The sequence below is a fragment of the Stenella coeruleoalba genome (genome assembly GCF_951394435.1).
Source record: "Stenella coeruleoalba genome assembly, chromosome: 12".
Lineage (NCBI taxonomy): Eukaryota > Metazoa > Chordata > Mammalia > Artiodactyla > Delphinidae > Stenella > Stenella coeruleoalba.
This window is the reverse complement of record NC_137158.1, coordinates 38696489-38709466: the sequence shown is the minus strand read 5'-3', so window position 1 is coordinate 38709466 and position 12978 is coordinate 38696489. Positions and strand designations below refer to the sequence as shown.

The 12978-nt window shown below is 41.2% G+C and overlaps 1 protein-coding gene across 3 annotated transcripts in view; it reads left to right on the top strand.

Moving 5' to 3' along the window:
• Positions 1–12978, top strand: part of RTN4IP1 (reticulon 4 interacting protein 1) — a 103062-nt gene that overhangs the window by 75941 nt on the left and 14143 nt on the right. For all 3 annotated transcript variants that reach the window (XM_079939492.1, XM_079939491.1, XM_079939490.1), the window contains 2 exons: positions 3410–3458; positions 10670–10806. In XM_079939492.1, coding sequence (XP_079795618.1) covers positions 3410–3458; positions 10670–10806 — 186 coding nt within the window. The remainder of the gene's footprint in view (positions 1–3409; positions 3459–10669; positions 10807–12978) is intronic.

Below are 12978 nucleotides of genomic sequence, written 5' to 3'. Positions count from 1 at the left end.
ACATCTGCCACAGTGCGGTTCCCACTGACTGCCAAAGAAGCTGTGCGTGTGGACTTAGGAAGTAAGAGAAGAATGTGACTAAAATTCTTGGCAATTTTGAATTATAGTGCTTTCTGTAAAGAGAGTATTTCCTGGGCCCTTACTCTTTATAAACCGATAAGCAATACGTAGAAGATACAGCAGTACACCTTTCTTCACTCTACAAATAGGCTACTACTTCGGTGAAGTTTGAATATATTTCACGACCATTATAGCAAGCAGGGTAGAAAGTATTCCCACTATGAAGTGAATGGCTACAGGGGGTAAGCAATAGCAGTATTTTCCCTTTGTATTGAAAGTGCTTTGAAGAGTACAAGAATAGTTCCTTCAGCCATAGGGCTTCAAACCATGGAGGACCACCTGACTTATTGCTGGCTTGAAAAATATATTTGCCTGCTGTCCGTTTTGGGGACTTTCTTTGTTTAAAGAAAAGTACAGGCCCTGGTTGAACCTGCACGAAACATGGAGTTTGCATGACCAGAGAATGAATGGTGTGCCCCCAGGGCTGCTTCACAAACTGACCTGTCTGTAGTACTTCTTTGGGCTTGTTCCTTGCCTGTTTTGCACTCGCGGGCGCCGTCAAGTGGCACCATCAGGAACTGAAGCTGCTAATGCAGAACCACTCCCTCTTCCACCAAGAATGCTAAGAAACACATTTTTGCATTTTCATATGGAGGAGTGAGACTGCTTTGAATCAAGAGTTATGGGGAAGCTATGAATTGACAATAATGAGTTGGAGATGTGTCTGGCCATTGGATCCTTAAGCATCCATTGTGTTTGGTATCCTCTTAATTCTCAGGGTGAGAATTAGAAATTCATTTCAAGTTTTTCTTTACTGGAAGAAATTTTAATGCAGTCTTTCAAATAGCCAGGTGATTCCCTCATTTGGGGTAGTAGCAGTTGTTGTTAATTGTGGGATATAATGCTGATTTCGATTATTTTTATTTATTTAATTTTTTTTTTTTTTTTTTGCTGCGTTGGGTCTTTGTTGCTGTGTGCGGGCTTTCTCCACTTGCGGCGAGCGGGGGCTACTCTTTGTTGCGGTGCACAGGCTTCTCGTTGTGGTGGCTTCTCTTTGTTGTGGAGCACGGGCTCTAGGCACATGGGCTTCAGTAGTTGCAGCACTCGGGCTCAGTAGTTGTGGCTTGTGGGCTCTAGAGCACAGGCTCAGTAGTTGTGGCACATGGGCTTAGTTGCTCTGTGGCATGGGGGATCTTCCCGGACCAGGGATCGAACCCATGTCCCCTGCATTGGCAGGGGGATTCTCAACCGCTGCGCCACCAGTGAAGTCCCTAGATGATTTTTAAAGTCAAGCAACATTGATCAGGCATCTGCTACACCCAGGGTAGCATGGCTGGTGCTGGGTGTAATATGAGGTCTCTGTCCTCAGAGTCTTGAAGAATGGCCTGGGCAGCAAGCATGTGAATGAAAGTTAACAATGTGTCCAATGCCAAATGCGGACATGGATATCAGGCTCAGGGCTATCTCTAGGGTATTGCGCAGGCAAACTGGGATTTGAGCCTTTGAGGGAAGGGAGACCTCAGCAGGCAGTGAAAGGCATTTGAGAGCCTGAGGCGTGGGCCAGCGTGCATGGGACTTTGGGTTCCGAGTGAGGGGACTAGGGAGGCTCAGGTGGAGAGTTCTGTTCCAGAAGTAGAGGAAGTCGGAGTTGCAAAAAAGATTAGATTGTGAAGAACTTAACTGAGAGTTTGACCAGTTACATTTTATAAGAATGTGCCAAAATAAGAGGGTATAATATCCAATGGATGAACTAATTTTGGGCTGTATCTGTGAAGCAGTCTTAGTGCTTCTCCCCTCCCCAACCGTGCCCCCATTTAGGAAGCATTAAAGCTATTAAATGTGTGAATTGAAGGGTTTTGGAGGAGTTGGTCTTTAAAGTTTCTTTTATTCTTCACAATTTATAATTCCATGAAACGAAAAGTAACTTCTAAAAGGAACATCATTTTCAAAAAGACTTGCCTTAATTACATTTGATGGTAATTTGGTGGTAATTACAAAGGGAATAGCTGGCTTACAAATATTACGAATAAATTCTAAGATCTAAAGGGTGACAACCAACCTTCTGTGATTTGGGTAAGAGAGAAAAAAAAAATAAAATGAAACTAGGGTTAAGATTGTAGACAGAATGTACGTTCCAGGTGTACCTGATTGAGATAGGTGACAGAATTCCCTGCGCTTTCCAGCAGCCAAGTCAAAGAGGGACCCACAGCCTGCAGTTACGCAATTTGCAGTGACAGATAAATAGAAGCATAGCTACTGCCACCAACTTAGTCTTCAGAAAAATGTTTTTTTCCTGTGGGCACTCATAAAGAGAATTCTCAGGAAGAATTCTCTCAACAGTATCTCCTTAGCTAATGTAGTGTCAAATATCAAATGGACACTTTTTATAATGTCTCTCAGCCTAGACTGGTAACAGAACACCAAAGTGCAGTTCAGTACAAACAATTTTCTGAGGACCTGAATCTATGCAGTCTAGGGAAGGCAGTTCACTGGAGCTCTAGCTTAATTCAGAATAAAATGTGAGAATATGTAAAGCAGTGATTCTTGACTCGTGATTTTCTTTTGAATCATGCCTTCTTTGGGAAATTGATGATAAGTCTGGATCCTTCTTCTCCCCGATGCACATATGCATGATCTCACCAAACTTTGCATGTTATTTCAGTCAGTTCACAATTTCACAGGGTTCACACCATCACAGCTCTCACCAGCACTCATCCACAAACTCCAGGCTGCACATCCTTGGTCTAGAGTGGCAGGAAGACTACATACAGTAAGGAAACATGGTAAAAGCCTGGAGCACAAGCATGTTTGTGCTGACAGAACAGATTCATCTGCTTAACGAGAAGCCAAATTGAAGATAAGATTGGTTTCCATTTATGAAAGCTGGTGAGTGTGATGGGACATGTCTGAACAAAAGACGTTTATTCCACTTTGGCAAGAATGTGGTCAGGAATGTGATTTTTCTTAGAGAGCAACTGAATATACTGTAACACACTAAAAAGGATCCCAAAGCTCCCTCTTATAGAGAAAGCTGTGGTAATTTAAGCCCAGAAAAATTGTAAGACAGATGTTACCAAGCAGCATCTGAGCTACTTTAAAAAATACAAATCATTGGTATTTTTGGTATATTGTATTCTTGGCAAAGAGTTCATAGTATGTCTAACTTTAAGCACTTATAGGTTCTTGGTGAACCTAAAAAATCCTTGTGTAGTAGAATCTTGGGAAGCTGAATGATTTTGTTTGCTTTGGGGATTATCTTTGAGCCAGTTACATGTTGAAAACGTCTTATTTGTTTATCCAGTTATGTTGGCTTAATATTTTCATTAGTTATAGTATTTTTGCATTGCAGTGTTTTAATCTTGGGTGCTTCAGGCGGAGTTGGTACTTTTGCTATACAGGTAAGACAATTTCTTTATCTTGTGAATAGGAAGATTATTATTTTCATGAATTTATAAATTTATATATTGTGAACTATTTTTCCTTGAAAGGTGAGAGAAATTACATTCATTGTGATTTCAGCTTGCTCTTCTAAGAAGGAAATTTTCTAATGTAGAAGGAAGTGTTAACCTTTCCAGTGGTTTAATATATGAGTGAGTTTCTGGCTGGCCTATGTAACAAATGTAGGAAAGCTTTTAAGGAGGAAGACCATGGGCAGTGAAAGTGGATGGAAGTTTACAATTCTGTAGAAATTGATAAGCTGGTTCTAAAATACATGTAGAAATGCAATAGCCAAAATGCTGTATAGAAACGACAATACTCCCCCAAAGTGATCTACAGATTCAGTGCAGTCTTATCAAAACGGCAGCTGCCTTTTTTTTGCATAAATGGGCAAAAAGCTGAACCTAAAATGCATATGGAATTGCAAGGGACCCCAAATTGCCAAACCATCTTGAAAAAGAACAAAATTGGAGGACTCACACTTCTCTAATTTAAAACTTACTTACAAAACTACAGTAATCAAAACAGTGGTACTGGCATAAAGATAGATATATAGATCAGTGGAACAGAATAGAGCATCCAGAAATGAACCTATGGTCAGTTGATTTACTTTTTAAAGGTTTATTTTATTTTATTTTTGGCCACACCATGTGGCATGTAGGATCTTAGTTCCCCAACCAGGGATCCAACCCGTGCCCCCCTGCAGTGGAAGCACAGATTCTTAACCACTGGACCACCAGGGAAGTCCCAGTGGCCAATTGATTTTTTACCTGGGTGGCAAGACCATTAAACAGGGGAAAGAATAGTCTTTTCAGTGAATGGTACTGGGGCAACTAGATGCACATGCAAAAGGATGAAGTTGGACCTCTACCTCATGTCATATGTGAAAACTAATTCAAACGGGGTTAAAGACCTAAATGTAAGAGCTAAAACCATAAAACTCTTAGAAGGAAACATAGGAGTAAATCTTCATACATTGGATTTGGCAATAGATTCTTAGAGATGACAGCAAAAGCACAAGCAAAAGAAGAAAAAATTAGATGAATTGGACTTGATTAAATTCAAAACTTTTGTGCATCAAAGGATACTATCAAGAAAGTAAAAAGACAACACACAGAATGGGAGCAGATATTTACAAATCACTTATCTAATAAAGGCATGGTATCCGGAATATGTAGAGAACTCTCACAACTCAACAACAAAAAGACAATCCAGTTAAAAAATCAACAAAGGACTTGAATAGACATTTCTTCAAAGAAGATATAAAAATGGATAGTAAGTCGATGGAAAGATGTTCAACATCATTAGTCATTAGGGAAATGCAAATCAAAGCCGCAATTGAATGATTGGCTTAAGGAGATGTGTGTGTGTGTATGTATGTATGTATATACCAAGCAATATTATTCAGCCATAAAATATGTGACATGTAAGTAAAATTCAATTATCAGCAGACTTTTTGACAGCAGTGCTTTAATGCTAGTGGAGGCAGCAGGGATGGAACTAGATTAATCTAGTTCTTAATCTTGAGTGATGCTTAAAATAGTATTTGCTTTATAATAATTTGTTAAGCTGTACATTTATATTCCATGCACTTTGTGTGTTATGTTTCACAATGAACATATTTTAGTAAGATTAAACAGTTGAGTAATAGATAAATATCAAGGTAGAATAATATATCTACAGACAAAACACATTGGAAAACATCAAAATGAAACCTGCAATTTCAAAAACAAGCTAAAAAAACAATTAAAAATACGATAGAGGGCTTCCCTGGTATTGCAGTGGTTAAGAAGGTTCGAGCCCTGGTCCAGGAAGATCCTATATGCCACAGAGCAACTAAATCCGTGCGCCACAACCACTGAGCCTGCGCTCTAGAGCCCATGAGCCACAACTACTGAGTCTGTGCGCCACAACTACTGAAGCCTGTGCGCCTAGTGCCTGTGCTCCACAACAAGAGAAGCCACCGCAATGAGCGGCCTGCGCATGGCAATGAAGAGTAGCCCCCGCTCGTCGCAACTAGAGAAAGCCTGCACAGCAACAAAGACCCAATGCAGCCAAAAATAAATAAATAAATTAAAAATAAACAAATTAATATATCTAAAAAAATACGATAGAGAGCATGAAAGAACGAAATAAATCATAATTGGAAAACTCAAAAAAAAGTAAAACAAATTATTTAGCAATGAAGACTAAACTAGAAGGAACTCAATAACAAACACAATACATAATGCTGGCCTGATAGAACGTGTAAACAGGAAAAATTGTAAATTACAAAAGAAGGGAAGAGATAAAAACAGATTCAGAGAAAGTGTCACATATTGAAGACAGGAACGAAGATTGCTGTATGGATAATAGGAGTTTCTGAAGAAGAAAACCTAAACAAGGGGATAGAACAAATACTAAAATCAGTAATTCAAGAAACTTCCCTGCTTTCCTGAAGTTAAATGATTTGAAACTACGTATTAAATAACCAAAGCACTTATCTAAGAACATGGACCCAGAATGAGCAATATCCAGGGGAACTCTAGTAAAATTACTGGCACTTAAAGAAAAAGCAGAAACAAACAAAAAAAACCTTGGGACATTTTTTTTTTTCTTTTTTTTTTTTTGGCCGTGTTGGGTCTTCATTGCTGCGTGCGGGCTCTCTCTAGTTGCGGTGAGCTGGGGCTACTCTTTGTTGCACGGGCTTCTCATTGCGGTGGCTTCTCTTGTTGCAGAGCACGGGCTCTAGGGTGCGTGGGCTTCAGTAGTTGTGGTGTGTGGGCTCAGTAGTTGTGGCTCACGGGCTTAGTTGCTCCGCGGCACGTGGGATCTTCACAGACCAGGGCTCGAACCCGTGTCCCCTGCATTGGCAGGCGGATTCTTAACTGCTGCGCCACCAGGTTTTTTGCTTGTTGTTTGTTTGTTTTACACGGGGAGGAAAGTAGTTTTATTGAGTACACACTAGATGCTAGATACAATATCCTGGTTGCATTTAATTATTTTAATGTCTAATCCTCTGACAAAACTATAAGGTGGGCATTACTATTCTTATTTCACAAATGAGAAAACCAAGGCTGACAGAGGATATAATGAAAGGGACTTGGAAAGAAAGATAATTAAAGTCAAACTTGGTCTTTACGATCTAGAATTGAGTCAAGTGGTTAAGTAGAGGAAGTTTCTCCATAGTACTGCCTTCACATTTCCCTTTTGGGACCGATTCTTTTTGTTTTTTTTAAAAAATAGTATAATTGCTTTACAATAGTGTGTTAGTTTCTGCTTTATACACCAGTTGTTTTTTTTTAAGAAAAAAATGTTATTTTTTTAAAAAAAGAGCATGTGACATGTAAGTAAAATTCAATTATCAGCAGACTTTTTGACAGCAGTGCTTTAATGCTAGTGGAGGCAGCAGGGATGGAGTAACATATTTAAGACGCTCGAGAAGGAACATGCTAAGAATTTTATATACAGCAAAACTGGGCTCCAAACGCTAAAGGGCGCATATGAACTGTGAATAACATGCAAGAACTTGGGGAATATGTTCTTCTGATCCCTTTCTGAGAAATCTACTAGAAAATGAGCTTCTGAAAACTAAAATGGCCAGAGAGACATCGAACCAAGGACTGGTGGTAAATGTTAAATATAAAGTTATCTGTAGAACTAAAACTAAATGAGGGCTTAGAAAAAGAGAGTATAGTGTGTAACAGCCGTATGCTCTGACAAGGTAAACAGTACAGCTGTTTTTAAAAAGCGGAGGAACAGAGAGCATATATTAAAATTATTTGAATCCTTTCATTAATCATATTGATATTAGTACTATTATTCAGAGACTGTTATGTTGTAATATACAGTGGAACAGTTGGGTATTTATGGCATATTTTAATTCTGTCATCCCCTTTGTCTTTGACAACCAGGGTTTTAGGAGTGGAGGAAAGGAGATACAGATGTAACAGAAAAGAGGTTAAGTAAAAGCTTGACAGTCTGGAATTTGAATTGGAAGTATCAATATGAACTCAAGAGATATTTTGTATATGTATGTATGTAAAGCTGTCTCTTGAAATATCATTGCTTACACACAGAAAAAATGCAGCGCCTTGGAGAAACGGCAGATTCCAGATCTAGGGCGCAAAATGTACGAGAATGAGCCTAGAATATATTAATAGCAAGGAAGTTAGTAAAGACTAGTTGAGCCATGTCAAAAAGACTCGGGAGCCAACTTGAAGAAACTCCCAAAGATCGTCAAAGAAGACAATTTGAGATTCAGTAATCATAATGATAAATTACAGTGAATTGAAATCCTTCAACTATGTTTAAATCCATGAGTTCATGATGATATTTTTTAAAAAGTGGTCACTTTTGGAAGATGATAGGAAACCAATTTATTATTTTATAAACTGAAAAAAGGAAAAAATTATTGGCCTTTTCTATATGAACTGTACACCTGAGTAAACTAATATATGAGGAGAGGTGTTTCTTTATAAAAGTATTCCAACTACTAAATGAAAAAAGGAGAGAGAATATCACCATTTTGCAACCACCAGTAGACAGCCACTGAGATAATAAAAAGGGCAACAACCAGATATGCTATGCATCCTATAATTTTGCCAGACACTATTCATAGTCTTGCTAAATGGATTGAAACAGAAGAGACAGAGGACAGAGTAACAGGTAGAACTGTCCCAGGTGTGCAATCAGAAATTCCAGAGTTTCCAGTGGGAAAAACTCTGCAGGTCACATGGCCTAGATTCTTTCACAGATAAATTTTAAGAAAGTGAAGGGGATAGGGACTTCCCTGGTGGTCCAGTGGCTAAGACTCCACACTCCCAATGCAGGGGCCCCGGTTTGATCCCTGGTCAGGGAACTAGATCCCACATGTTGCAACGAAGATCCTGAGTGCTGCAGTTAAGACCCAGCACAGTCAAATAAATCGATAGGTAGGTAGGTAAGACTAAACTATGGTATCTAGGGAATGCATATATGGGTGATAAAACCTTTTTTTTTTAATGCAAGGAGGTGATTACTATAAATATCAGGGTAACGGTGACTTGTGTGGGGACCAGGCACAGGGAAGAGCTTTTGGAGTGGCAGCCAGCTTGCTGTCTCTGTCTGAGTGGTGTCTGCCTTACGGACGTCTCTTATACTTGTGTTTTAGTTTACATAAAATAGTAAAACAACCTTTTAGTAGTGTGCAAAGATATTAGATAGTTCTAAGTGGGAGAGGAAAATCTAGAAATTTGGAAAAAAATTCATTGAACTGTTTCAAGATACGACAGATTCTTCCTGAGGATTTAATACTGTTTAAGGAAAACACAAATGTAGGTGCTTAGAACACAATTTCCCTTTTCCTTGACAGTTTCTTTTTTTATACAGATACTGGATGGTTATCTTGGATTGTATTCTTCACATATTTGAATTTAGTTTGGGACTTGCTGTTGAAAGCAACATGTCATTATACTCAAGTGTCTCTGTTTGTGGCCCATAAACTTAAACTATCATATATCATGTCAGTCCCTAAATGTTTTAATTCCCCTCAGATTTCCAGGGCATATTCCCTGGTCAGTATTACTTTTTAAAAGTGAGAGATAAGATTGTGAGTAGTTTTTCAATCCTTTATTGTTTTTTGTTTTTAACAGATCTCCAGCATCTGTGTGTACCACAGAATGGGGATTCAGTAGTGAACAGAACAAACACAGATCTCGTATATTCTAGTGAACCTCTGCAACTTATATTAGGGAAGTTCAGGAAATTGGTATTGAGGACAGGAGTGAGAAAACAGCTGATTTGTTATGACTTGTAACTGCCCATTTGAAAATTTCTCAGTGAACTTCAAGCAACTGTTCTCAAATTCTGCTGCTGATGGCCCCCTTTTAATTCTATCACATTGTCATTATAGAAAGGAACTGTAGTAATTTTGGAGCATGATGCTTTCTGGATACTTAATCCTGAATCCTTTTTTTTTAAGTCTAGTTATTTTAAAATATATTATTTTTAAAATATAAGGTATCTGCATTTTAAATCCTCCAAACCATTTATTTAGGTCTTTTTACTCCAAAGGAGAGGACCTGATGCATGTTTTAAAAGTAAAATGGGGCTTCCCTGGTGGCGCAGTGGTTGAGAGTCCGCCTGCTGATGCAGGGGACACGGGTTCGTGCCCCGGTCCGGGAGAATCCCACATGCCGAGGAGCGGCTGGGCCTGGGAGCCATGGCCGCTGAGCCTGCGCGTCCGGAGCCTGTGCTCTGCAACGGGAGAGGCCACAACAGTGAGAGGCCCGCGTACCGCAAAAAAAAAAAAAAAAAAAAAAAGTAAAATGGCCATGTTTTCTTCCCCTCTTTTTTTTTTTTTTTTTTTTTGGCTGTGGTGGGTCTTACTTGCAGAGCGCGGGCTTCTCTCTAGTTGTGGCGTGTGGGCCTCTCTCTAGTTGTGGCTTGTGGGCCTCTCTCTAGTTGTGGCTTGTCGGTTTTCTCTCTCTAGTTGTGGCACGTGTGTTCCGCAGTTTGCGGCTCACGGGCTCTCTTGTTGAGGTGTACGAACTCAGCAGTTGTGCGCGGGCCTAGTTGCCCCGCGGCACATGGATTGCTAGTTCTCCGACCAGGGATCAACCCCGTGTCCCCTGCATTGCAAGATGGATTCTTTACCACTGGACCACCAGGGAAGTCCCTTCTTCCCCTCTTTTTAAGAGCACCTTTCATTTATTACCCAGTACCTGATTACCCAGTTGTCTGACTCAAGATTATACTAACACTTACTGGAGATGCAAATGAAGAGATGTTGTGTTTTTATGTTTTGGGCGCATTTTAAATATTCATCTTCTGAGGACATGATTTTTTTTTCCCCCATTTTCCTTTGTCATCATTGAAAATGCTGAGCTTAAGGCCATCAACTCCTGTCTTTTCTGATGCTGGTGAGGCACTGAGCCCTTCTATAATTGGATTGGTTATAACTTCATGACAGCAAGGCGACTAACTGTCTCGTCCACGGAAAATGAGATCTATTTCTTGGATTTTTCTTAGTGAACAAAAGTTTAATCATTTTACTAGTCTCTGGCAGATAGCTTCCTTTAGCTCTTGTTAAGACAGAGCACTTAGAATTGTCTAGAGATTAACCTGATATATGTATACGTGGTGCCAACTATTTTTTATTTAATTCAGTTTTTCTACTCCCCTCCCCCCTTTCTTTCCCTTTTTTGGGCAGGTAATGAAAGCGTGGGATGCTCATGTGACAGCAGTCTGCTCTCAGGATGCCAGTGAACTTGTAAGGAAGCTCGGGGCAGATGATGTAATTGATTACAAATCCGGAAATATGGAAGAGCAGTTGAAATATTTAAAGCCGTATGTATTCAAACAATGTTCATATTGGGAAGGTGGGAACAAAGACAGCTGATAATGCAAGCCTGAGATGGTTGTGTGGCCTTACTGTCATGTTGGAGTCTTAGATAAGAATCTACGAAAACACTCCATGTCTCCAGAGGTTATTTAGGTTGGTTTCTGTTTTAACTCCAGATGTTAATACAACATGATTGTGGAATGAAATTTGTACTGAGGAAGACATTTTGCCTACCTAGCCTTTTGCTAATTTTTTTTTTTTTTTTTTTTTGCGGTACGCGGGCCTCCCACTGCTGTGGCCTCCCCTGCTGTGGAGCACAGGCTCTGGACGCGCAGGCCCAGCGGCCACGGCCCACTGGCCCAGCCGCTTCGCGGCATGCGGGATCCTCCCAGACTGGGGCACGAACCCGTATCCCCTGCATCGGCAGGCGGACTCCCAACCACTGCGCCACTAGGGAAGCCCCCTTTTGCCAATTTTTAAGTTAACTTCCTTTTATTGCTCGTGTGTAATAGGTCCGAAGGCAAAATTGGAAGTGTATTCCCTCCAGGGGCATTTGACACCACAAGAAGAACATAGAGCAGTATGTGAAATACATGATTAGTGTTTTGGCTTCATAATGAGGGTTTCAGAGAAGCAGAGGCAGTATAGATATCAGTAATGGGACTCCGTGGATGTTCTCGGTGCGTCTGAACGCCAGGCTGTGGTCTGACGGAGTGTACCAAGTGAGAGCGGATTCAGGAATTCTCTCAGGCCCTGTCCCTCCTGACTGTGGCTCGGGCAGGGACGGAGGTGCTTAGGAATCTGGTCTTCACCCAGCCCAGGCAAAGCTGCAGCAGAGAGCGTGCCTGAGGAGTATTTGGAAAGCTGTTTTACTGCTTCTATTTCAAGGATTTTTCCTTTTTTAAATTAGTTTTCAGAAGCTAATTATTCTTGCCCACTTTAAGTAGAAGTATATTTTCATGCGTTAAAAAAAAAAGGAGACAAAGGGAGCCCCTATCTGACACAGCCCAGACTCTCAGCCAGCACCCCAACTCCCAACAGTAGATGTTTGGCGGTACAGCCGGGAGCAGCCGGCCACTCATTGTCCTGGAGCTCTTTATGGAATGTCCCTTCCTGCTCGGCAGTGTTCTAAGCACAGGCTAAGACGCAGTGGCGAACAAGACACATTGCCCCCTTTCGTGGGCTTGTGTTCTAGTGGTTACTGCTCTCAAGAACACTGATGCAGCGAAAGGGGGAAAGAAAGGCTGTTTTAGAAGGAGGAGGCTGTTTGCGATGGTGTGGTTGAAGAATGCCTCTAAGTGAGGCATTTGGGCAGAGGCTTTGGGGAGCAAGCCAGGAGGATAGGACTTCTTTTTGTTGGGGGCAGGGGTCTTGTTCCCTGCTGTGTCCCCCTCCACCCCGGGATGGTGTATTTGTTTAATGACTTGTCGAGGGAATCTAGGAGAGGAACACTTGTTCCAGGTGGAGCTAACACCCAATGTAAAGCCCCTGTGGCAGGAACACGCTCTACGGCACATTTGAGGACTAACGCTGTCCCTTGAGGAGATCCCTGCCTGTGTGGCAGGACCGAGGCTTCCAGATAGTGGTAGTTTCGGTCAATCACCTCTCTTCTGCTGCTTCTAGGAATAGCAGCAGAGACAGGCCAAGGCCCACCCTTTCCCCCCATCCACCTTGAGTTTTTTGCATGTCTGGAATCTTTTGCCAGAGAATAGAGACCCTGATGGGTGAAGGCGAGAGCGCACCCAGGCTAGCCTCTCACCTTGCACCTCACTCTCTTCCTCCGAGTCTCCGCCTGGCGGCCTTGCCCCTTCTGCTTGCTCTTGTCCAGTCAGGGGACCTCACCAGCTCGCAAATGCAGGCTATTGTTTTTTTAATGATCGCTTTAGTTAAAATTGATCTTTGTAACTTCTGCCTGGAGGTTGGCCTCTTAATCCACCTAGAATAAATGTGTTCCTCCTTCCAAACAGCAGCCTTTTGGGTTTGAATCCTAGGATTTTACAGCAGGAAAGGGCTTTGAAATCCTTCAGTCCTTCTCTATGGCATTATAGTCGAGAAAATAAGGGGCAGAGGATTTAGGAGTTTTTTTCATGCTCAGGGTCATGCCACTTAATCATTGGTGGGAGAGCTGGGTCTAGAGCCTGGTCTCTGGACTTCTTTTTGCAGGCAGTGCCAGTTCT